Here is a 22779-nt window from a genome sequence, read left to right on the forward strand (position 1 = left end):
GGACTCCTTGCCCTTGCTATTTCATCATAACACATTTCTATGCATAGAAACATGCTAAAAGGTAGACACAGTTGGCTGAGTCCCTTTGTGGCCATGAATGGTCATATTTTATAAGAATAGGAGGAAAACATATCTTTTAACAATAATATCACCAAATAGTATTGGTTTGAAGGTAGGAATCCAGACCTTTTCTGATTTATTGAAAATCCAGGACCTCACAAAAAGCACAGGAATGAATGTAAAGCTGATATTTTAGAAATTATCCTCATAAATGTTACTTGTACACATTGTGCATTGAGGAAAATTAATCTCTGTAACATTATACCTGAACATTTTCTACCTGAGTAGTTGGGACAAGAGAAAATCAAATACCATGTCCTTTTTATCCACATAAATAGCAAATGGCTTGAGTGACGTACAGCAGTATGATGAAGGGCCTATGGGCAATGACATCATAAACTGAGTTTTATCAATGTGAAGTTAGGATAGCGTCTGTAGGTTCCAGGGTCTCTCTGTCCTGTGATTTTAAAATGTAAATAATCTTCCTTATCAGGTAAAAGTTCAGCTGTCATTAATCAGCTATTCTGGAGACAAAAGAAAATAGGATTCTACCCATGGGAAATTTTTGTGTTCAAGTAAAATGTACGATTTCCAAAGAAGAACTAACCACAGAAATAGAAATTAGTGATTCAAAAATGAAGAAATGTGGGATGTGCACTATATTCATGGGAATTCTTATTCCTTTAGACTTATTTAATAAAGTTCATAAAGACTACATGTTGGTTAGCCTCACAAAATAATTTTGAGCATCAAGCTGATGGTGGTAAGGAACCATGTAATTGATGGAAAAGCAGTTCAACAATATTTTGACATAGAAAGTAGTCTGTTTCTAATGTAAAACTTGGAGAAATCGTCTAAGGAAGGCATTCTTCCTGAATTTGTGCAATTTTACTGATGGAAATAGAAGAGCATGAATTATGAGGTCAAATAGACTTGAATTTGCTATCACAGCTTGGCTTTTAATAGCTAATTGACCTTGAGCTTGAGACTTAACCTCCCTGTATTTTTGTTTCCCTGTCTGTAAAATGGAATAGTAATATTACTCATGGTGTTTTTTTATGAGGATTAAATTAGATAACATACGTCAAGTACTTAGAAGAGTTCTTTTTTTTTTCTTTTCTTTTTTTTTTTCTTTTCTTTTTTTTGAGACAGGGTCTTGCCCTGTTACCCAGTCTGTAGTGCAATGGCATGATCTCGGTTCACTGCAAACTCCACCTCTCGCGTTCAAGCAATTCTCTGCCTCAGCCTCCTGAGTAGCTGGGATTACAGGCGTGCATCACCACGCCTGGTTAATTAGCAGAGTTCTTGCCTCATAGAAAGTACTCAAGAAATGATGCCTTAGATGGTATAATAAATGCTTGCTGCTCATAAATAAAAATGTCCCAAAGATTTTTCAAGTCTCCTGTGGAAGGACTTAGTTAGTAAAGGACAAAGTATCTAGAAGTCTTTCCACATGTTTGGTCATTCTACCAAGCCAATAACTGGCCATTTAAATTATAGCAGTTAAATGAAATATGAGTAGAGCTTTTTGGTTTCTTTTGGTTTGATTTTGCAAACCAAAGCAGAAGGAAGATCTTTCAAATAGTTAATAACACTGCAAACTGCCCTCATCCAAATCCTCTTAAGCTCCAGTATAAAAATCATCAGCTCACATGCTGGATTAGAAGGGCCCAGTTATAATCTCTCAGCGTCAGGAATCTGAAAACAGTTCAGCCCCCACATCTTTTTAAAGTTTTTGATTAGTTGCTTAAAAAATGGAAGAATAGTATATTATATAAAATAAATAAAATGGTTGGAGAGCCTTAAAGAAATTAAACCTAGGAAGAAAAGATTATTCTGAAAGAATTCAAGGTACTAGGTAATGGATAAAACAGTAAGATTAAGAAAAAGAACTTTCGGTGGCTGGCAAGATGGCCAAATAGGAACAGCTCCAGTCTGCAGCTCCCAGAGGGATCAATGCAGAAGGTGGGTAATTTCTGCATTTCCAACTGAGGTACCTGGCTCATCTCACTGGGACTGGTTAGACAGTGGGTACAGCCCGTGGAGGGTGAGCAGAAGCAGGGTGGGGCGTCGCCTCACCCTGGAAGCGCAAGGGGTCGGGGACCTCCCTCCCCTAGCCAAGGGAAGCCATGAGGGACTATGCCATGAGGAACGGTGCATTCCGGCCCAGATACTACGCTTTTCCCATGGTCTTCGCAACCCACAGACTATGAGATTCCCTCAGGTGCCTACACCACCAGGGCCCTGGGTTTCAAGCACAAAACTGGGCGACTGTTTGGGCAGACACCAAGCTAGCTGCAGGAGTTTTTTCCTGCCCCATTGACACCTGGAATGCCAGCAAGACAGAACCATTCACTCCCTGGAAAGGGGGCTGAAGCCAGGGAGCCAAGTGATCTAGCTCAGTGGATCCCACCCCGACAGAGCCCAGCAAGTTAAGATCCACTGGCTTGAAATTCTCACTGCCAGCACGGCAGTCTGAAGTGGACCTGGGATGCTCAACCTTGCTGGGGGAAGGGGCGTCCACCATTACTGAGGCTTTAGTGTGCAGTTTTCCCCTCACAGTGTAAACAAAGCCTCTGGGAAATTCGAACTGGGTGGAGCCCACCACAACCTCGGCAAAGCCACGGTAGCCAGACTGCCTAGATTCTCCTCTAGATTCTTCTAGATTCTTCCTCTAGATTCTTCCTCTCTGGGCAGGGCATCTCTGAAAGAAAGGCAGCAGCCCCAGTCAGGGGCTCATAGATAGAACTCCCATCTCCCTGGGACAGAGCACGTGGGGGAAGGGGTGGCTGTGGGTGCAGCTTCGGCAGACTTAAACATTCCTGTCTGCCAGCTCTGAAGAGAGCAGCAGATCTCCCAGCACAGCGCTCGAGCTCAGCTAAGGGACAGACTGCCTCCTTAAGTGGGTCCCTGACCCCCATGCCTCCTTATTGGGAGACACCTCCCAGCAGGGGTTGACAGACACCTCATACAGGAGAGCTCCAGCTGGCATCTGGCAGGTGCCCCTCTGGGATGAAGCTTCCAGAGGAAGGAACAGGCAGCAATCTTTGCTGTTCTGCAGCCTCTGCTGGTGATGATACCCAGGCAAACAGGGTCTGGAGTGGACCTCCAGCAAACTCCAGCAGACCTGCACCAGAGGGACCTGACTGTTAGAAGGAAAACTAACAAACAGAAAGGAATAGCATCAACATCAACAAAAAGGACATCCACACAAAAACCTCATCCGAAGGTCACCAACATCAAAGATCAAAATAGATAAATCCACGAAGATGAGGAAAAACCAGCACAAAAGGCTGAAAATTCCAAAAACCAGAATGCCTCTTTTCTTCCAGAGGATCACAACTCCTCACCAGCAAGGGAACAAAACTGGATGGAAAATGAGTTTGACAAGTTGACAGAAGTAAGCTTCAGAAGATGGGTAATAACAAACTCCTGAGCTAAAAGAGCATGTTCTAACCCAATGCAAGGAAGCTGAGAACCTTGAAAAAAGGTTAGAGGAATTGCTAACTAGAATAACCAATTTAGAAAAGAACATAAATGACCTGATGGAGCTGAAAAACACAACATGAGAACTTCGTGAAGCATACACAAGTGTCAGTAGCTGAATCTATCAAGCAGAAGAAAGGATATCAGAGATTGAAGATCAACTTAATGAAATAAAGTGTGAAGACAAGATTAGAGACAAAAGAATGAAAAAGAATGAACAAAGGCTCCAAGAAATATGAGACTATGTGAAAAGACCAAACCTACATTTGGTCTTGTTTGGTGTACCTGAAAGTGACTGGGAGAATGGAACCAAGTTGGAAAACACTCTTCAGGATATTATCCAGGAGAACTTCCCCAACCTAGCAAGACAGGCCAAATTCAAATTCAGGAAATACAGAGAAAACCACAAAGATACTCCTCAAGAAAAGCAACGCCAGGACACATAATCATCAGATTTACCAAGTTTGAAATGAAGGCAAAAAAGGTTAAGAGCAGCCAGAGAGAAAGGTCGGGTTACCCACAAAGGAAAGCCAATCAGACTAACAGCAGATCTATCTGCAGAAACCCTACAAGCCAGAAGAGAGTGGGGGCCAACATTCAACATTCTTAAAGAAAAGAATTTTCAACCCAGAATTTCATATTCAGCCAAACTAAGATTCATAAGCTAAGGAGAAATAAAATCCTTTACAGACAAGTAAATGCTGAGAGATTTTGTCACTACCAGGCCTGCCTTACAAGAGCTCCTGAAGGAAACACTAAATATGGAAAGGAAAAACTGGCACCAGCCACTGCAATAATATACAAATTGTAAAGACCATCAACACTATGAAGAAACTGCATCAACTAATGGGCAAAATAACCAGCTAGCATCATAATGACAGAATCAAATTCTCACATAAAAATATTAACCTTAAATGTAAACAGACTAAATGCCCCAATTAAAAGACACAGACTGGCAAATTGGATAAAGAGTCAAGACCCGTCAGTGTAGTATACCCAGGAGACCCATCTCACGTGCAAAGACACACATGGGTTCAAAATAAAGGGATGGAGGAATATTTACCAAGCAAATGGAAAGCAAGAAAAAAAAAGCAGGAGTTGCAATCCTAGTCTCTGATAAAACAGACTTTAAAGCAACAAAGATCAAAAAAGACAAGGGCATTGCACAATGGTAAAGGGATCAATGCAACAAGAAGAGCTAACTATCCTAAATATATATGCACCCAATACAGGAGCACCCAGATTCATAAAGCAAATTCTTAAGAGATCTACAAAGAGACTTAGACTCCCACACAATAATAGTGGGAGCCTTTAACACCCCACTGTCAATATTAGACAGATCAATGAGACAGAAAATTAACAAGGATATTTAGGACTTGAACTCAGCTCTGGACCAAGCAGACCTAATAGACATCTACAGAACTCTCCACCCCAAATCAACAAAATATACTTTCTTCTCAGCACCACATCACACTTATTCTAAAACTGACCACATAATTGGAAGTAAAACACTCCTCAGCAAATGCAAGAGAACAGAAATTATAACAAACAGTCTCTCAGACCACAGTGCGATCAAATTAGAACTCAGGATTAAGAAACTCACTAAAACTGCACAACAACATGGAAACTGAACAACCTGCTCCTGAATGATTACTGGGTAAATAATGAAATTAAGACAGAAATAAATAAGTTCTTTGAAACCAATGAGAACAAACACACAACGTACCAGAATCTCTGGGACACATTTAAAGCAGTGTGTAGAGGGAAATTTATAGCACTAAATGCCCACAGGAGAAAATGGGAAAGATCTAAAATCGACACCCTAACATGACAATTAAAAGAACTAGTGAAGCAAGAGCAAACACATTCAAAAGCTAGCAGAAGTCAAGAAATAACGAAGATCAGAGCAGAACTGAAGGAGAGACACGAAAAACCCTTCAAAGAATCAGTGAATCCAAGAGGTGGTTTTTTGAAAAGATTAACAAAATAAACCACTAGCCAGACTAATAAGGAAAAAATAGAGAAGAATCAAATAGACACAATAAAAAATGATGAAGGAGAGATCACCACTGATCCCATTACACTACCATCAGAGAATACTATCAACACATTTACACAATTAAACTAGAAAATCTAGAAGAAATGGATAAATTCCTGGAGACATGACACCCTCCCAAGACTAAACAAGGAAGAAGCTGACTCCCTAAATAGACCAATAACAAGTTCTGAAATTGAGGCAGTAATTAATAGCCTATCAACCAAAAAAAGCCCAGGACCAGACGGATTCATAGCCGAATTCTACCTGAGGTACAAAGAGGAGCTGGTACCATTCCTTCTGAAAGTATCCCATACAATAGAAAAAGAGGGACTCCTCCCTAACTCATTTCATGAGGCCAGCATCATCCTGATACCAAAACCTGGCAGAGACACAACAAAAAAAGAAAAGTTCAGGCCAGTATCCCTGGTGAACATCTATGTGAAAATCCTCAATAAAATACTGGCAAACCAAATCCAGCAGCACATCTAAAAGCTTATCCACCACGATCAAGTCAGCTTCATCCCTGGGATGCAAGGCTTGTTCAACATACCCAAATCAATAAACGTAATCCATCACAGAAACAGAACCAATGACAAAAACCTCATGATTTTCTCAATAGATGCAGAAAAGGCCTTCAATAAAATTCAGCACCCCTTCATGCTAAAAACTCTGAATAAAATAGGTATTGATGGAACGTATCTCAAAATAATAAGAGCTATTTATGACAAACCCACAGCCAATATCATACTGAATGAGCAAAAGCTGGAAGCATTCCCTTTGAAAACTGACATAAGACAAGGATGCCCTCTCTCACCACTCCTATTCAGCATAGTATTGGAAGTTCTGGCCAGGGCCATCAGGCAAGAGAAAGAAATAATGGGTATTCAAATAGGAAGAGAAGAAGTCAATTTGTCCCTGTTTGCAGATGACATGATTGTATATTTAGAAAACCCCATCGTCTCAGTCCAAAATTGCCTTAAGCTGAGAAGCAACTTCTGCAAAGTCTCAGGATACAAAATCAATGTGCAAAAATCGCAAGCATTCCCATACACCCATAATAGAGAGCCAAACCATGAGTGGGCTCCCGTTCACAATTGCTACTAAGAGAATAAAATACCTAGGAATACAACTTACAAGGGATGTGAAGGACCTCTTCAAGGAGAACTACAAACCACTGCTCAAGGAAATCAAAGAGGACACAAACAAATGGAAAAACATTCCATGCTCATGGATAAGAAGAATCAATATCATGAAAATGGCCATACTGCCCAAAGTAATTTATAGATTAAATGCTATCCCCATCAAGCTACCATTGACTTTCTTCACAGAATTAGAAAAAAACTACTTTAGATGTCATACGGAACCAAAAAAGAGCCCATATACCCAGGACAATCCTAAGCAAAAAGAACAAAGCTGGAGGCATCACACTACCTGACTTCAAACTATACTACAAGGTTACAGTAACCAAAACAGCATGTACTGGTATCAAAACAGATATATAGACCAATGGAACAGAATAGAGGCCTCAGAAATAAGGCCACACATCTACAACCATGTGATCTTTGACAAGCCTGACAAAAACAAGCAATGGGGAAAGGATTTCCTATTTAATAAATGGTGCTGTGAAAACTGGCTAGCCATATGCAGAAAACTGAAACTGGACCCCTTCCTTACACCTTATAGAAAAATTAACTCAAGATGGATTAAACACTTAAACGTAAGACCTAAAACCATAAAAACCCTAGAAGAAAACCTAGGCAGTACCATTCAGGACATAGGCATGGGCAAAGGCTTCATGACTAAAACACCAAAAGCAATGGCAACAAAAGCCAAAATAGACAAATGGGATCTAATTGAACTAAAGAGCTTCTGACAGGAAAAGAAACTATCATCAGAGTGAACAGTCAACCTACAGAATGGGAGAGAATTTTTGCAATCTATCCATCTGACAAAGGGCTAATATCCAGAATCTACAAGAAACTTAATTAAACAAATGTACAAGAAAACAACCCCATCAAAAAGTGGGCAAAGGATATGAACAGACACTTCTCAAAAGAAGACATTTATGTGGCCGACAAACATATGAAAAAAAAGCTCATCATCACTGGTCATTAGAGAAATATAAATCAAAACCACAGTGAGATACCATCTCATGCCAGTTAGAATGGCGATCATTAAAAAGTCAGGAAACAACAGATGCTGGAGAGGATGTGGAGAAATAGGAACACTTTGACACTGTTGGTGGGCCTGTAAATTAGTTCAACCATTGTGGAAGTCAGTGTGGCGATTCCTCAAGGATCTAGAACCAGAAATAGCATTTGACCCAGCAATCCCATTACTGGGTATATACCCAAAGGATAATAAATCATTCTTTTATAAAGACACATGCACACGTATGTTTATTGCAGCACTATGCCCAATAGCAAAGGCTTGGAACCAACCCAAATGCCCATCAATGATAGACTGGGTAAAGAAAATGTGGCACATACACATCATGGAATACTATGCAACCATAAAAAAGGATGAGTTTGCCGGGCACAGGGGCTCACGCCTGTAATCACAGTACTTTGGGAGGCAGAGGCGGGTGGATTGCTTGAGCTCAGGAGTTGGAGACCAGCCTGGGCAACATGGTGAACCCTGTCTCTACTAAAAATACAAAAATTAGCCAGGTGTGGCAGGATGTGCCTGTAATCCCAGTTACTTGGGAGACTGAGACAGGAGAATCACTTCAACCTGGGAAGCGGAGATTGCAGTGAGCCGAGACCGTTGCACTCCAGCCTGGGCAACAGAGCAAGACTCCATCTCAAAAAAAAAAATGAGTTTATGTCCTTTGCAGGGACATGGATAAAACTGGAAACCATCATTCTCAGCAAACTAACACAGGAACAGAAAACCAAACACCGCAGGTTCTCATTCATAAGTGGGAGTTGAACAATGAAAACACATGGACACAGGGAGGGGAACATCACACACCGGGGCCTTTCGGGGGTTGGGGGACTAGGGGAAGGATAGCATTAGGAGAAATACCTAATGTAGATGATGGGTTGATGGGTGCAGCAAACCACCATGGCACGTGCATACCTATGTAACAAACCTGCGCATTCTGCACATGTATCCCAAAACTTAAAGTATAATTTAAGAGAAAGAAAGAAAAATCACTTTTAATAAAGTTCGGTGGTATTCATATGTAGATAAAATAGAAGTATTAGCAAACCAAATCAACATAGCTGATGCAACTATGAGGGGGGAAAAAAACCTCTTCAGATGAATTAATCGAAAAGATATGAACTAGATGAAATAGTGTTCCCTTATAAACAGAATGGGAAAGCCAAGAAGAGAAACAGTCTCACTCTGTGATTCTCTGGGTTCAGTATTGTCCCCCAGGGGACATTTGGTAATTTCCGGGGACAATTTTGTTGTCACATTTGTGGTGGAAAGTTGCTACTGGCATCTAATGGGTAGAGACCAAAGATGCTACTAAACATCCTGCAGTGCTCAGGACAGCACCCAACAAGAATGATCTGGCCTGAAATGTCTGAGAAACCCTGGCTAACTTAAGAATCAATTTACAAATAAATTGAATACAGAAGCAGATACTAGAAAATCAAAGTCAGAGACCTTGTATGGCACAGAGGTGATTGCCTTATATTTTTTTAATTGAAAGAACCTGGGAAGTTACTGCCCTGGAAAGATATACCAACATTTATTCACAGTTAGTATATTCTCTGGACAGAAGTATTCATTTAAGGTTGTTAGCGTCAGGGATTACCTAGCCTGTTCTACAATAGATAATCTAATCATGACATCCCCTGGAGCAGGAGACAATACGTTTATCCCTAGTCGAAATCCGAATACATTTTCCCCCATGAGAAAAAAAAAAAACTATAATAAATGGTAGCTAGGTAAAGTTTAAATAGGGCTATTCATGTTAGCTTTCGGATCACAATATGACTTAAGTAATCCAGCGATTTCCTAAGTACATTCTTCAGATCACTAGTTCTGAAAGATAGCCTATGGAAGAAAGAGGTTATATGGTTAAATAAGATTGGGAAGTTTTACATATTTTAGGCCCCTCTTGGAGATTAATAAATTCACATTCACATACTACATCTTTGAAAGTTTTGTTGAATTTGGGTTAATTTACTGTTTCCCAAATGTGTTTGTATATTAAATCCCTTTTTTGGTCACATAATACTTACCAGCTTCCCAATGGAACTAATGTTTTATGGAATGTATTTTGGAAAATATTGTAAAAGACTTTTGCAGCTCTTCTTAAAGACCCAACTACCAATGATACGATTTCTTTGTGTCTTAAGTTCCAAACAGCTGACTTACAGATAAGCATATAGAACAACCTCTGTTCTCAATATTTAAGCCTGCCCAGCAGTTGGATTATTGAATGTCATCTTCATTCTTCATTCTTATCTTGTAGAAAAGCCATATGTAAACTACTTTCTAGAGTAAATCTTATTTATGATGAAAGTTCAAACTAAAGTAAGAAAAACTATCTAGAAAGATCATTACATGGTGTTCTATACTTCACGCCACTTGTGGAATTACTACTATCACTGCAAAACAATTTGCCAGAAGTCATGGAAGAAATAGATCCTTGGGGATAGAAAATGTCAGGTGTAATATTCAGTGTTCAAAAAGAGATAAGTAAAAATTACACACTGAATAATGACTGGAGACATTAGAGCAAATAATTAAAACAGTATACAGCCATTTAAAAATGTACATATGACAACTTAGCATTGTTTTATAAGCAACACATCATGTCATACCAATTTATTTGCCATCATTGTTAAGGTATTGGACCACAAACAAAAAGTTGCATCCACAGTTTATGCTGTAATCCTCCACTAGTTCTTCACATAGCCTTAGTATTTTGCAAGAGTTGCAAACTGGCTGTGAGGACACTTAAACAAACAAACAAAAAACTAATCATACATGCCATTAAATTTTTGAAGAAAAATTAATTGGATTTTTGTCTAATGTAATGGTCTTGAATGATACATCACTGAGGCAATTTGATGTAGTGAAAAGAGGTCTGGGATAGGAACTTGAAAGTCTGTATTCATGGACTGACTCTAACTGTTTATTACCCTGAAACCTCTTTAGTTTTTTTTCACTGAATATCTGTGAAATCAGATTATCTGTGAAATCAGGGAGAGGATGAGGGTGAAGAGTATTAACCTGTGTGCTGTACTTTTACACTCCATTGTCTTCGAATTGTCTTATTTTTGTTCTGTGAATGTGTCCATTATGGTCCTACATTGTCAATAAAAGTGATGTTTCCATTACAAAAAAAAAAAACTTTGGTCTGTCTGAAGTTTTTCATCTCTACCTTTCTTGCTGGCTTCACTAACAAGTAATGGTCTCAGAAAAATAGGTGAAAGGAATTGTAAAGTTATTACAAGATGTCATTTATTTTCAAATAAGAATGTTCAACTAGTTACCTTATTATCTTTTTTTACTTTTCATGAGAGTGACTGTCTTCCATAAGCTGATAGGATTTGCAAGACACACTGCTTTACTAAAATTTTTAAAACTAGACTGCTTTAATTTGCAGTTCTTTAACTTGAGAACTGCATGCTTTTAACCAATAATATTTACATGCCTGTGTCATCTTTCTTGTTCACATTTATATCAATGCTGAGCACAGCAAAGAGACAAGTATTTTAGCCTAGCTCATTTTATACCAACCAGAGCCTTCAGAGTACCCAGAACTCTTTTGCCACTTAAACAGTATTTAAATCATCTAAATCCTTTCTCATTCCTCCCACACCCCTCTAATGTAGAGAAATTGTCTCTATGAACAGAGACAACATTTCAACTATTTCAGCTATTTCAACAGATTTCCAAACTCCAATGTGTATGTATAGCTTGTTCCCTCTTGTGGTGGAATACTTACAAAAGGTAATTTGGTTCAAAATATAATTAGCCTTGGAATTAGGTGTTAAAAGTACCGCATAATTTTTTGACACAGTTCAGTATTTTCTCCTTTAGCAATTCTTTCATGTTATTCCCCATTTAAGGTATATATCACTTTTAGAAAGCAGTAGGAAAATACACAACCACAATGGAGCTTATTCTTGGAAATGATTTTTTTTAACTTTAAGTTTAGGGGTACAAATGTGGGATTGTTACATAGGTAAACCTGTGTCATGGGGTTAGTTGTACAGATTATTTTATCCTCAGGTATTTAGACTAGTACCTGTTAGTTGTTTTTCTTGATCCTCTCCCTCCTCCCACCTTCCACCCTCCAAAAGGCTCCAGTGTATGTTGTTCCCCTCTGTGTATCCATGTGTTCTCATCATTTAGCTCCCACTTATAAGTGAGAACATGCAGTATTTGGTTTTCTGTTTCTGTGTTAGTTTGCTGAGCATAATGGCCTCCAGCTCCATCCAGGTCCCTGCAAACAACATGATCTTGTTCTTTTTTATGACCACATAGTATTCCATGGTTTATATGTGACACATTTTCTTTATCTAGTCTATCATTGATGGACATTTATGTTGATTCCATGTCTTTGCTATTGTGAATAGTGCTGCAATGAACATACACATGCATATGTCTTTATAATAGAATGACTTCTATTCCTGTGGGTATATACCCAGTAATAGGATTGCTGGGTCAAATAGTATTTCTGTCTTTAGGTCTTTGAGGAATTGCCACACTGTCTTCCACAATGGCTGAACCAATTTATACTCCACCAACAGTGTATAAGAGTTCCTTTTTTCTTTTTTTCCACAACCTCACCAACATCTGTCTTTCTTTTTTTTTTTTTTTTACTTTTTGGTAATAGCCATTCTGACAGGTGTGAGATGATGTCTCATTGTGGTTTTGATTTGCATTTCCCTAATGATTAGCGATGTTGAGCTTTTTTCCATATGATTGTTGGCAGCATGTATGTCTTCTTTTGAAAAGTGTCTGTTCATGTCCTTTGCCCACTTTTTTTATGGGGTTATTTTGGAAATGAGATTTTAACTGGTTTTGTTCTCCGTCAATGAAACTGAAAAGATTTTAAATTAATCAATACAAAGTTTATATTTGATTTGTATTATTTATAAGTCATTAAAGGTAATCCTTAAATAATCCTCACATTGAAATGTTTACAAACCAATTTCTTCAGCCTCTTTTATCCAGAAATGAAATTTTTAAAATATGGCTATAAAGATCAGATCGTTCATTCTTATTTTACTGGATCCAGATATGTTACCATTATCCTTTAAAAATTACTGAGTTTCCATTTAATTCAGTTTTACTTCCTCTTTAAATGTGTGATTCTCTACCTTAAATAACCCCAGGATGTTTTCCTAGAAATTCAGTCAGCCATCTGAAAGTAATTTTTCTGTCTGGTATGTGGGGTTTTTGATGGGTGTATGTGGCAAGCATATAGCTTAACTATACTTACTATACTCATTTTCATCAAAATATTGGCTAAAATATTCAGAACAGATGTGTATATGTGTATACTTTCTCTGAGACTCTAGAGAAAGCTTTTTTGTGAACATTAAAGGGCATGTCAGACTTACGGAGAAATTTCTTTGAAAATTTTTTTAAATCTTTGACAACTGTAAGAGAAGATTGCTTCTCAGGTGCTGTTTATTACTCTGAAACTTAATGACTTTAGCGTGCTTTTAGAGAGTTTTTAAAAGCGATACAAATGAAAAAGGCAGCAATTCAGTGGTGTTTCAACAGACAACATGGGAATGTATGTAGATAAGAAATCAAGAGACAGAACTAGTCCTGACTTGATTGGCAAACAGTTCTGTAAAGCTCAGTTTGTCAGAAAAATGAAGAGTATTGGTGAGGGTAACATACTTGCCTTAGAAGGAAGGAAGAGGGAGGAAAAGAAGGAAATGGAAAATTAGAAGGAAGGAAAGGGAAAGAAACTACGAAAATAGAAACTAATGATATAGCTTGGATCCTTTTTGGTCTAGTGTCTGAGGGAAGTCCCCTATTTACTTTCTTAACAAGCAATGAGTTAAATATTGAGCAGTTACTGTGTTTAAGGTACTGCGCTAAGTGTGGGAGATACCACAGTAGACAGTAGAAAAGTCTGTCTTCTCCCATGAAGTTTACAGTCTAGAAGGGTGACAGAATTCAAGTAACTAAATTAATAAATACTTACGTGACTATAATTGTCATGCTACAAAGAAGAACTTTGAGAGGAAATGAGACAAACACAGAGAATCCTGACCTAGAATGAGAGGCCAAGGATTGTACCCCTAAGGAAATGACATTTTTGCTTAGCTCTGAAGGATGCATGTGAATTTATGATAAGAAGAGAGGAAAATCAGAAGACAGAGTCTTAGGGTGCCGGGTAAGGAAAGTGTTTCAAGGAAGGAGTAGTACTCGGTGCTAATGCTACAGATACATCAGAAAAGTCAAGGACTCAGAATTGTGTATTGGATTTAGCAACATGGAGGCCCTAAAAACCTTGACAATAGCAGTTTTGGTGGAATAGTGGGGACAAGAGCTTAATCGGAGAAGATTCAAGAGGGGAGGAGAAGAATTGGGGGCTACAAATATAAAGAAGCTTTCTACAAGGTTTTCTGTAAAGAGAAACAAAAAATAAGGTGGTAGCTGGGTAGAGGTTTGTGGGGTGAGGAGAGTTACTTTTTAAAAAACGATTGGAGAAATTACAGCATGTTTATATGCTAATGGGAATGACTGAGTAGAAAGAGAAAAGTTGATGATGCAGGAGAAAGAAAGGAGGATTGCTCAAGGCATGCCCTTGAGTAGGTCGGAGGGAATAGGATCCAATGAGCAACCCAGTAATTTGAGATCTCCCTAATGTCACAATACAGTATAATAAGTATTGTATATATGCTAAAGGCACTAGGAAAAAGCTTAGGGAGCCCAGTAGTGAGCAGTTAACTCTGCCAAAGGGGACTGTAACATTTGTGATATCACCTAAAATGCTTATCTGAGGTAAAAATTAGTTTATTTTCAAGCAATGTTGTACACTAGCATTAAAGCATAGCAATTTTGTATTAAAATACAGTAATTAGGATATATCATTATACAGCACTTCATCACTGTCTATATTCTTAAAATTGTATTTTGTGTTACATTTGCTTAATTGCGCTGAATATAGTCCATAATTCTTAAAAACCTACTTGCCATCAATATCATAATAAAATTCAGACAAAATCCAAAAAATAGTTATCTTTTTTTCTGTGTGCCTCTATAAAAATATTTATCTTTTACCTTTACCACATTTATTAGAATACAGGAATAAATACAGCACAAAATGTCTGCCTCTATGGAGACACCAATTAAAAAACTCTAGATGTGCAACAGATATTAAAAGCCAAATAAAATAATGGTTATATTATGAGGCACTAGCACAGTGGTATCACAAGGCTTATGATAGGGTGCCAAATGAACTCTGCAATTAATACATGCTTTATACTTAAAGGAATAAAAAATTAAGAAGTGGTCAGCAAAAATATTTAAATGGGCCCTAATCCTCGTTTTCTAGATTATATTCTTTGCTGTTATTATTCTTATCATGAATTAGTAATCTTAACTTTACAACTTCAAAAACCAATATAAGTACTACTATGTAAAGACATGTCTTAAACTTTTCCAGATTACTTTTCAGAGATTTATGTTTTATTTATGTTCATTTACACAGGAATGGGTCAGATGTATTTAATTTTATTAAACCAATCCATTTGTATTAAAGCCTTAAAAAGTCATATGAGTATAAAAATACTTTGCATGTATTAATAATAGCATATATTTGATTTAAGTCTATAATGCTTATAGTACTCTTGCCTTTGGTGTTTTGTTTCACTTGGTTTTTTACCAACAGCACTAAAACATTGAATCATAAATTTATCTTTCCATTTGAACTTTGCTGTCCTGTGAAATTAAAATGCTGCTGTATACATGCAGTAGCAAACATATTTTCAAGCTGTAATCAATGATCTGTATATTTGGAATTAGAAATAATTTAAGCCATGGTCTATTTTTCAATCTGCCATGGACTGCTATTTATACAAGAATGTTACCTTATGTTATTGGTTTAACTGCTTTATTAAGTCGACTTCAATATTTCAGCACAATTAAAAATCAATACTTATAAGCAACATTATTTGTTCTACCTAAATCAATAATATACTTTATTTTTTGAAATACTTATTTTTATTTGCATTGCTGAATCTATGGTTTTATAACTAATAAAAGCAAAACCTTGATGTTCTCCAAAAGTAAATTTCAGTAAAGCTTTTTCTTTCGTTTTTTTTCTAATTTAGTATATTTTCCTTCAATTGTGTATTAGTAATATACAGTATAATTCTGTTAAAAAAAAAGTCACCCCCGGAAAAGTCAGTGTTAAAAATCTTCTGCATAATTGTTTATATGGCTAATTATACAACCAGACATATCAAGGGCTTAATTACATGCTTCAATGACTTAGCTCCATTAGAATTTCAGAGATGACGCAAAATATAATGAATACAATTATGTATTTCATATTCTGTGTGTGAAGTATGTTTCTTCTTGTTTTTGTGCACATATGTTTGACTCCAAACAACCAATTTTCAAAAAATATCTAACTAGCTTTTTAATATATATAACATATAGAGCAAGTGAAACAACTGCTTATTTATTGGATTTTCACTTTTCAAAAGATTTTTTGATGACATGTAAAAACAGTGCTAGAGCTGTTAATTGCTTCAGTTTCAGTGCCCATGCTGAAGTAGAGTTTATTTCTAAAACCAGATCCTAAAGAAATAAATTGTAGATATTTTGAAAATACAGCCTTCATAACATTGAAAATCTGGAGGACTGACTGTGCAAAGTGGTGGGAATAGACATAACAAAAGGAGACCTTCCCTCAAACCTTTACCCTACTTTCGATGGGCAGAATATTGACCTGGATCTATAGATGGCTGTTGTGAGACCTCGGTTCTTCTTAGCTTAAAAGAATTTAAACAAGAGACACACAGCAAAGGAGATATAGTATAGAGCAATTTATTGCAAAGGACAAAGAATATTATGAAAGTTAGGTTCAGAACAGACAGTACACCCTGAGAGAGGATTCAGGGCGAGCTGCTCCTAAGGATGAGACCACCAAGACTGGCACTAGGGAGACTCCCTTTATGAGAGTCTTACATAATTATTCATAAAGGAGTGGGAAGAGGTGTTGCTATTAAGCATATTCTTGGTTGTCCTCTGGGTGCACATGCATAGTAGCTGTACATACTTGTTCATACATTGCATGTCTCATTAGCATCTTAAATCTCTATCCAGGGGTGTGTTGCTTACTATTATAATGAACAAAGGGTCGGTCTGAGGACAGGTGTAATCAAAATGCATGTGCTCCCTGCAGGGGAAATTCCTTACTGTAGATAGCTGTGTTTGAATGAGCTGGACTACAGTGTGAGTGCTGGGGCTTATTGTGTTAACTGTATGGTCGCCATGTGAGGACATGTTTACTTCCTTGACTACCTATCCTGCCTCAGATCATCTCACTCAAATTCCCTCTGTGTAAAAGAGCAGAGATACACTGTTGGAGAATTTGGAATATTAGTTGATCATTTACAAAGTTGTTTGCATACCTTGAAAGGAAGCCATTAAATAAATATTACATTTTTGGCGCATTAATAATTTTATCATGTCTAGTTAATCTTCAGATTTTAAAAGAGCTTAGCAAAACAGACTAAACTGTATCAGTGTTCACAATAAAAAGCCATAAGATTGATACTTTTTCCTTAAGAACAGAATTAGAATTCTCCTAACAGAATTTTTTAAAGCACATTGAGTGATTTTAATAATCATAAAATTTAGCTGGGCAAGGAGGGAAGCTGCAGGGACAGAAGGTGACTGACAGATACTGAAAAGTGGTATGACAGGTATTAATAGATTAAAGGAGGAAGAATTGTTGGACTTGGAGTACTGTAGGTAGTGTGCTAGAAATACAAAAGGTGGTAGTTCGTAAGCTGGATATTTAAAGGGATTGCAGCCTTTGCTGATGAGACTAAGCATATGACCACAGGAATGAGTGTGAGAGAGAACCTCAAGAAACTGAAAGGCCAGACTCTCAGAGGGTGAATATTGAAGTCACCAAGAATTATGACAGAAGTAAGTGTGAGTGCCTGGGTTTGAATCCTGATACTATGTACTTACCAGGTATATGTCCTTGGGCAAGTTATATAACCTTAGTTTCCTCATCAGTTAAAATGAGTATAATGATAGTATAGTTCTCTGAATTATCAGGAGTAAACAATTTAATACTTATGAAACTCTTAGTATGTGGTATATGGCAAATGACATAAATGTTTATAATATTATCAGAATCATAATAACCATTATTATTTGTATGATCCAGTCCTGTGTGAGTCTCCGCTTTTCATTCACTAGAAATTTATTAAGCGACTATTTCATGCCAGGCATTTTGCTAGGTATCCTGTTAAAACTTTTGAATTATTTTATTTGGCTGTTTTAGGCTTCAGGAATTTCAAGTGGAACAGAAATAATATACTGCAGCCTCACCAAAATAAAAGTTATTCTTGAAGTCTTTGCCATGAGTTCTTCTTGCTGAATTAAAATGCTGTTTAGTAAGGATACAGACCCAGGGGGAAATGGAACAAACCAAAGCAGTGATTACTTGGATCTATATACTGGACAGGCTCACTGTAGCAAAAGAGTTGCTTAGAAGCAGACTCAGCTGTAGGACATGAAAGAGAATCTAACCATATTTTTGAGGCATGGTGGTGTCCAAAATGTATGGTGATAGGAGATGGGAAGCAGCGAAGATAAAAAGTTATCCTTGTGGTGTTCCAACTTGAAACAGTGGGTTAATGTCTGGTAGTCAGGTTAAACACAGAGAGCTACCATCTTGGAGGTTGGCTGTCAAGATATAGACACTTGGACGTTAGGAAATAAGATAGAGATCCAGTTACTGAGTAAAATCACTTATATGATTATCTTCTTTAAAAAAAAAAAACTATACCCTTAAAGTCTGGGGTTCCTAAGAGAGCTAACCTAGGCTATTCATTATTATTTATTAAAAGTACCTTAAGTTTGCTTTATCACCTGGCCAATAGGCAATTTCACCTTCTGGCTCAAAACACATTTTCTCCATCTGCACAAATGCCAACCATAATGTTGCATAAGAGTGAGTGTGTTTGGTAGACTTTAGCTAAAAATCAGTGTAAGTTTGAGCAGACATGGGGAAGAAAAACAATGTGATGTGAACTTTGTTCTCTGTGTTTAGGCAAGCTACGACCTATATCTATGCCAGTGGAATATAATTGGGTGGGGGACTATGAAGATCCAAATAAGATGAAGAGAGATAGTAGAAGAGGTAAGTGTTCTAGAATTTCAGTGTAGGCTGGGTTGTTTGAACAATAAGCAAATTTAAATGTTCTATAAATAGATTGTTATGGCTTCAGTGGAAAACTTATTCTATCATTGACTTTATTGTACAACAAAACCAAGTAAGACCAACATTTGACTATCTTGACCCATTATTAAACAGATATTGTCTCTGAATGCCTTCTAAGGGGTTCCAGGTACATAAGTATGGTGTTAAAAGTAAATATCTGATTATTATTTGAAAGGTAATATTTGGAACAGAAGGTCAGGAGTGTGAAACTGCATAAAATAATTAAGTTCAGTGAATAGGAAGAGTTTATCATCAGTCCTCATCGGTCTGCAATGCAACCTCACCAATTTTGTATGGAATCAACCTCAAAATGAGCATTGAAGCACATGGGTTAAAAGCTAATGGAAACTGGGCCAGTGACTTCTAACAAAAACCATGTAGAAATAGAAAAAAAAAAAACCGTGCTTTTTTTTCCTGTTCTGTTTGCTGCTCAGAGTTATCTTCTTACATGGGGGTGGGCTACTCTTGAAGGATCTACCAAAAGTAAGTTTTTATGTTCACTTATCCTGCTATAGAGAGCAACTGAAAATTTCCCTACTAAATAGGATTTGATCAAGTGTGGGTATGGTGGGCCCAGTGGGTCATGCTGCTACTTTGACTTTCTGAAGTAGAGAGCCGTAAGGTCGTAGGTGGAAAATAAAACAAATCAAAACAAAAAACTATTCATAGAATGTAAGTTCACTAAGCTTCCTTCATGATATGTTTGACCCGTTTTCTTGTTATTTCTAGCCAGTATACAGAATTTATTACTGCACAGATCCGCAGACCATATGGACAAGCAAGCATGAATATCTGATTCATTAGTCTTCTTAATACTTGTTTTATGGAGTGAGCATTTCTGAAAATGTTGATAAATACAGGAACATTGACAGATTCCTTTATATCTGTGTATTCATTCCATTTTCCAATCTTCAATTTCTAATCTCATTTGTTCTATAGAATAAATCAAGAAAAGTATAAAAGAGAAATGCTTATCACATGCTATCTCAGAGTCACTGTTTTGGGACTTCATATTTTAGAGACTTTTGTTGATGGGGAGGGGAACCATGTGAAGTACTAAGAGCTGACTACCAATTTAAGCATAGAATTCCTGAACTAAATTTCCTGACTATTGGTTCTTAATGTGGGCCTTAACCTCTCCAAGCGTGCTACCTTGCATGCCACGGGCCGGTGTTTGTTATTGGGCTTTGGCAAAATCCCCATGAGGGAGATTGTTACAAATTTTATAAGCCACACACTTAGAATTTCTGATTCAAGTTCCAGAGGTGATTCTAATGTAGTTGGTCCAAAGCTAAAACTTGGAGAAATAATCTGTCGACTGTCTATTTTTTATTGTCTTATCATACCAAATAATTAAGATATACTGTATTTCACTACATATTTTATAAGTTAAATCAAGTTAAAGTTCTGAAATGAAATATATTAGATTGGGGCAAAAGTAATTGCGGTTCTTGCAATTAAAAGTAATGGGAAAAACTGCAATTACTTTTGCGCCAACCTAATAATAGCACAATTGAGAAAGAATGGTAAATTTGGGGTATTTGTGTATTTACATTGGTGTATTTATCTCTTTTTATATAGAAAACTCTCTACTTCGGTATATGAGCAATGAAAAGATTGCTCAAGAAGAATACATGTTTCAGAGAAACAGCAAAAAGGACACAGGGAAGAAGTCAAAAAAGAAGGGTGATAAGAGTAATAGCCCAACTCACTATTCATTGCTACCTAGTTTACAAATGGATGCACTGAGACAAGACATCATGGGCACTCCTGTGCCAGAGACCACACTATACCATGTAAGTAAAATTTCAAAGACTCTTCAATACAGCTTTTATTGGAAGACTGGCAAGTGACTCTTTTGGGTAAAGTCTAGGTTATTTTTATCCTTTTACTAGATTTTCACAAAAGAGCCTAACTTTAAAGTTTATGCCCTTAAAAAATGATGGGTAATTGATTTTTTTCTTAAGTTTATGTGTTCAATGAGTTCATAGTTGTAGCAAGTTGGATTTTAATGGGATAACTTAATATGCACAAAATTGATGGAGAACAATAATAAATAGCTGATTAATCATCAGTGTGATACTATGCAATGCACAGATAGCTATAAAATTCAACATTAAAGATATAATTTTAATATAGTCATGATTCCATTTAAAAATGACCATCTATTATTTGCTAGACATGGAGAGTAGGGCTAGAGGTAAAATGGGAAGATGTGACACACCATTATATGGGGAGAAAGACATGCTGAGAGTCCCAGTATAACTTAACTGTTGTGATGGGTGGGTGCAGAAAGTATAAGAGGAACATAGGAGAAATAGAGCCTTAGTCTTTAGGGGAAATGAGAAAAGACTTCAGAGTGGGGGAAGAATAAAATATGAGAAGCAGTATTTTAGTGCGAAGGCATATGCAGGTGCGCCACAAATGTGTGAGAATGTGGCATGTTCCAAGGATTTTATGTGGCATATTCCAAGGATTTTGTGTGGCTTATAATTGCTGGTTTATTAACAATTGGAGGAAATGGCATGAGGAAGGGACAGTAGATGGGCCTGGAGTCATAGGTAAAGGTTAGATGAGGAACTGTATGATAAAGTACTTAGTTTCTTTCCTGCAGTAATAAAGAGCTATTGAATAATTTTGAACTGGGAACTTGCGTAATCAAATCGGCCTGTTGGATCTCTCTAGTGCAGAGCATCATTTGAGAGATCAGAAGCAGGGCTATTAAGTCCAGGCCATATGGATGATGAGAAACTAGGATAATGGCCGTGTGGAAGCTGAGAATCATGTTAGCAAGAACATTTAATCCACAAAATTATGCATGTTAAACCATTTTGGTTAAAAGGAGTTTGTTGTGTCACTGGAACTATAGCTTCTTATTAGGAGCCCTTGAAAAACATGGACTGCAAGTTTTTAAGTAATTTGAATGATTGTGCTTAATGCTTAAAATATCAAAAAAATTTTAATCTGCCCCTGCTGTAGAAGGTATACCATCTAGGCATTCAAAATGTGAAAGATTTAATAACTTACAATTGAGTTGTTTCTCTGAGCAAATCTCTTAAATCATCTACTTTACTTATTCTATAGCTCTTCCATAAAACTAGAGTGTAGAAAAATGTTTTTTTTGGACTGTAGTGTTATTAGCACTCCTAGGTGCCTCATTCTTTACCCTCCCTTCTCCCCAGTTACATACTCTCAAAAGTCTCTAAGACACTAGTGCCTATATCAGAATCTGCTCCATTAAATGACTGATCGATTGAATTATTATTTTTTCCACAGACATTCAGAGTCAGCCTGAAATCAGTACTCTTAGTCGTTTGAAAGGGGACCACTTTTGTTATTACCACTATTCAGAAAAGCTGTATGAGCACTGAGCTTCCTCTAGAATCTGGTGTTCCAGTCATAAGTAATACCCTGAACAAAAGTTTGAAGATGAGGGACAGATGGCCTATTCGAGAGGGTAGTTGGTAGTGAGAGATGAACCTAGAGAAGGAAGAAGAGACCATCACTTTGACTCAGAGTGTACAAATTATTAAAAGTTTGGATTTATCCTGAGAGTAGTGAGTCATTGAAGGCACATTTAAATACTCAGCCTGCTCCATTCTGTCATGCATATCCTGACAGATGTTATACTGTGTGCGGAAGGAAAGTAGTTAAGTCTTGTGAATTATGAAGTATTAAATTAGGGAAGACAGTAAAAGGTGAGCCAAATTGGTAATCAGGAATATTGCGAATATTTTTGAGGAGTATAAATTGTTACCACCTTTCTGAAGGACATTGTTTAGTTATG

At 37.1% G+C, this 22779-nt stretch overlaps 1 protein-coding gene across 8 annotated transcripts in view; it reads left to right on the forward strand.

Moving 5' to 3' along the window:
* The window catches only part of CNKSR2 (connector enhancer of kinase suppressor of Ras 2), a 280798-nt gene that overhangs the window by 168949 nt on the left and 89070 nt on the right, over nt 1-22779 (forward strand). For 4 of the 8 annotated variants that reach the window (XM_003819559.6, XM_034950723.3, XM_024927273.3 and 1 more), the window contains 2 exons: nt 18822-18911; nt 20574-20788. In XM_003819559.6, coding sequence (XP_003819607.1) covers nt 18822-18911; nt 20574-20788 — 305 coding nt within the window. The remainder of the gene's footprint in view (nt 1-18821; nt 18912-20573; nt 20789-22779) is intronic. The other 4 variants (XM_003819560.6, XM_057301147.2, XM_024927274.3 and 1 more) reach the window with 1 other exon arrangement.

This window comes from Pan paniscus, chromosome X (assembly GCF_029289425.2).
Source record: "Pan paniscus chromosome X, NHGRI_mPanPan1-v2.0_pri, whole genome shotgun sequence".
NCBI lineage: Eukaryota > Metazoa > Chordata > Mammalia > Primates > Hominidae > Pan > Pan paniscus.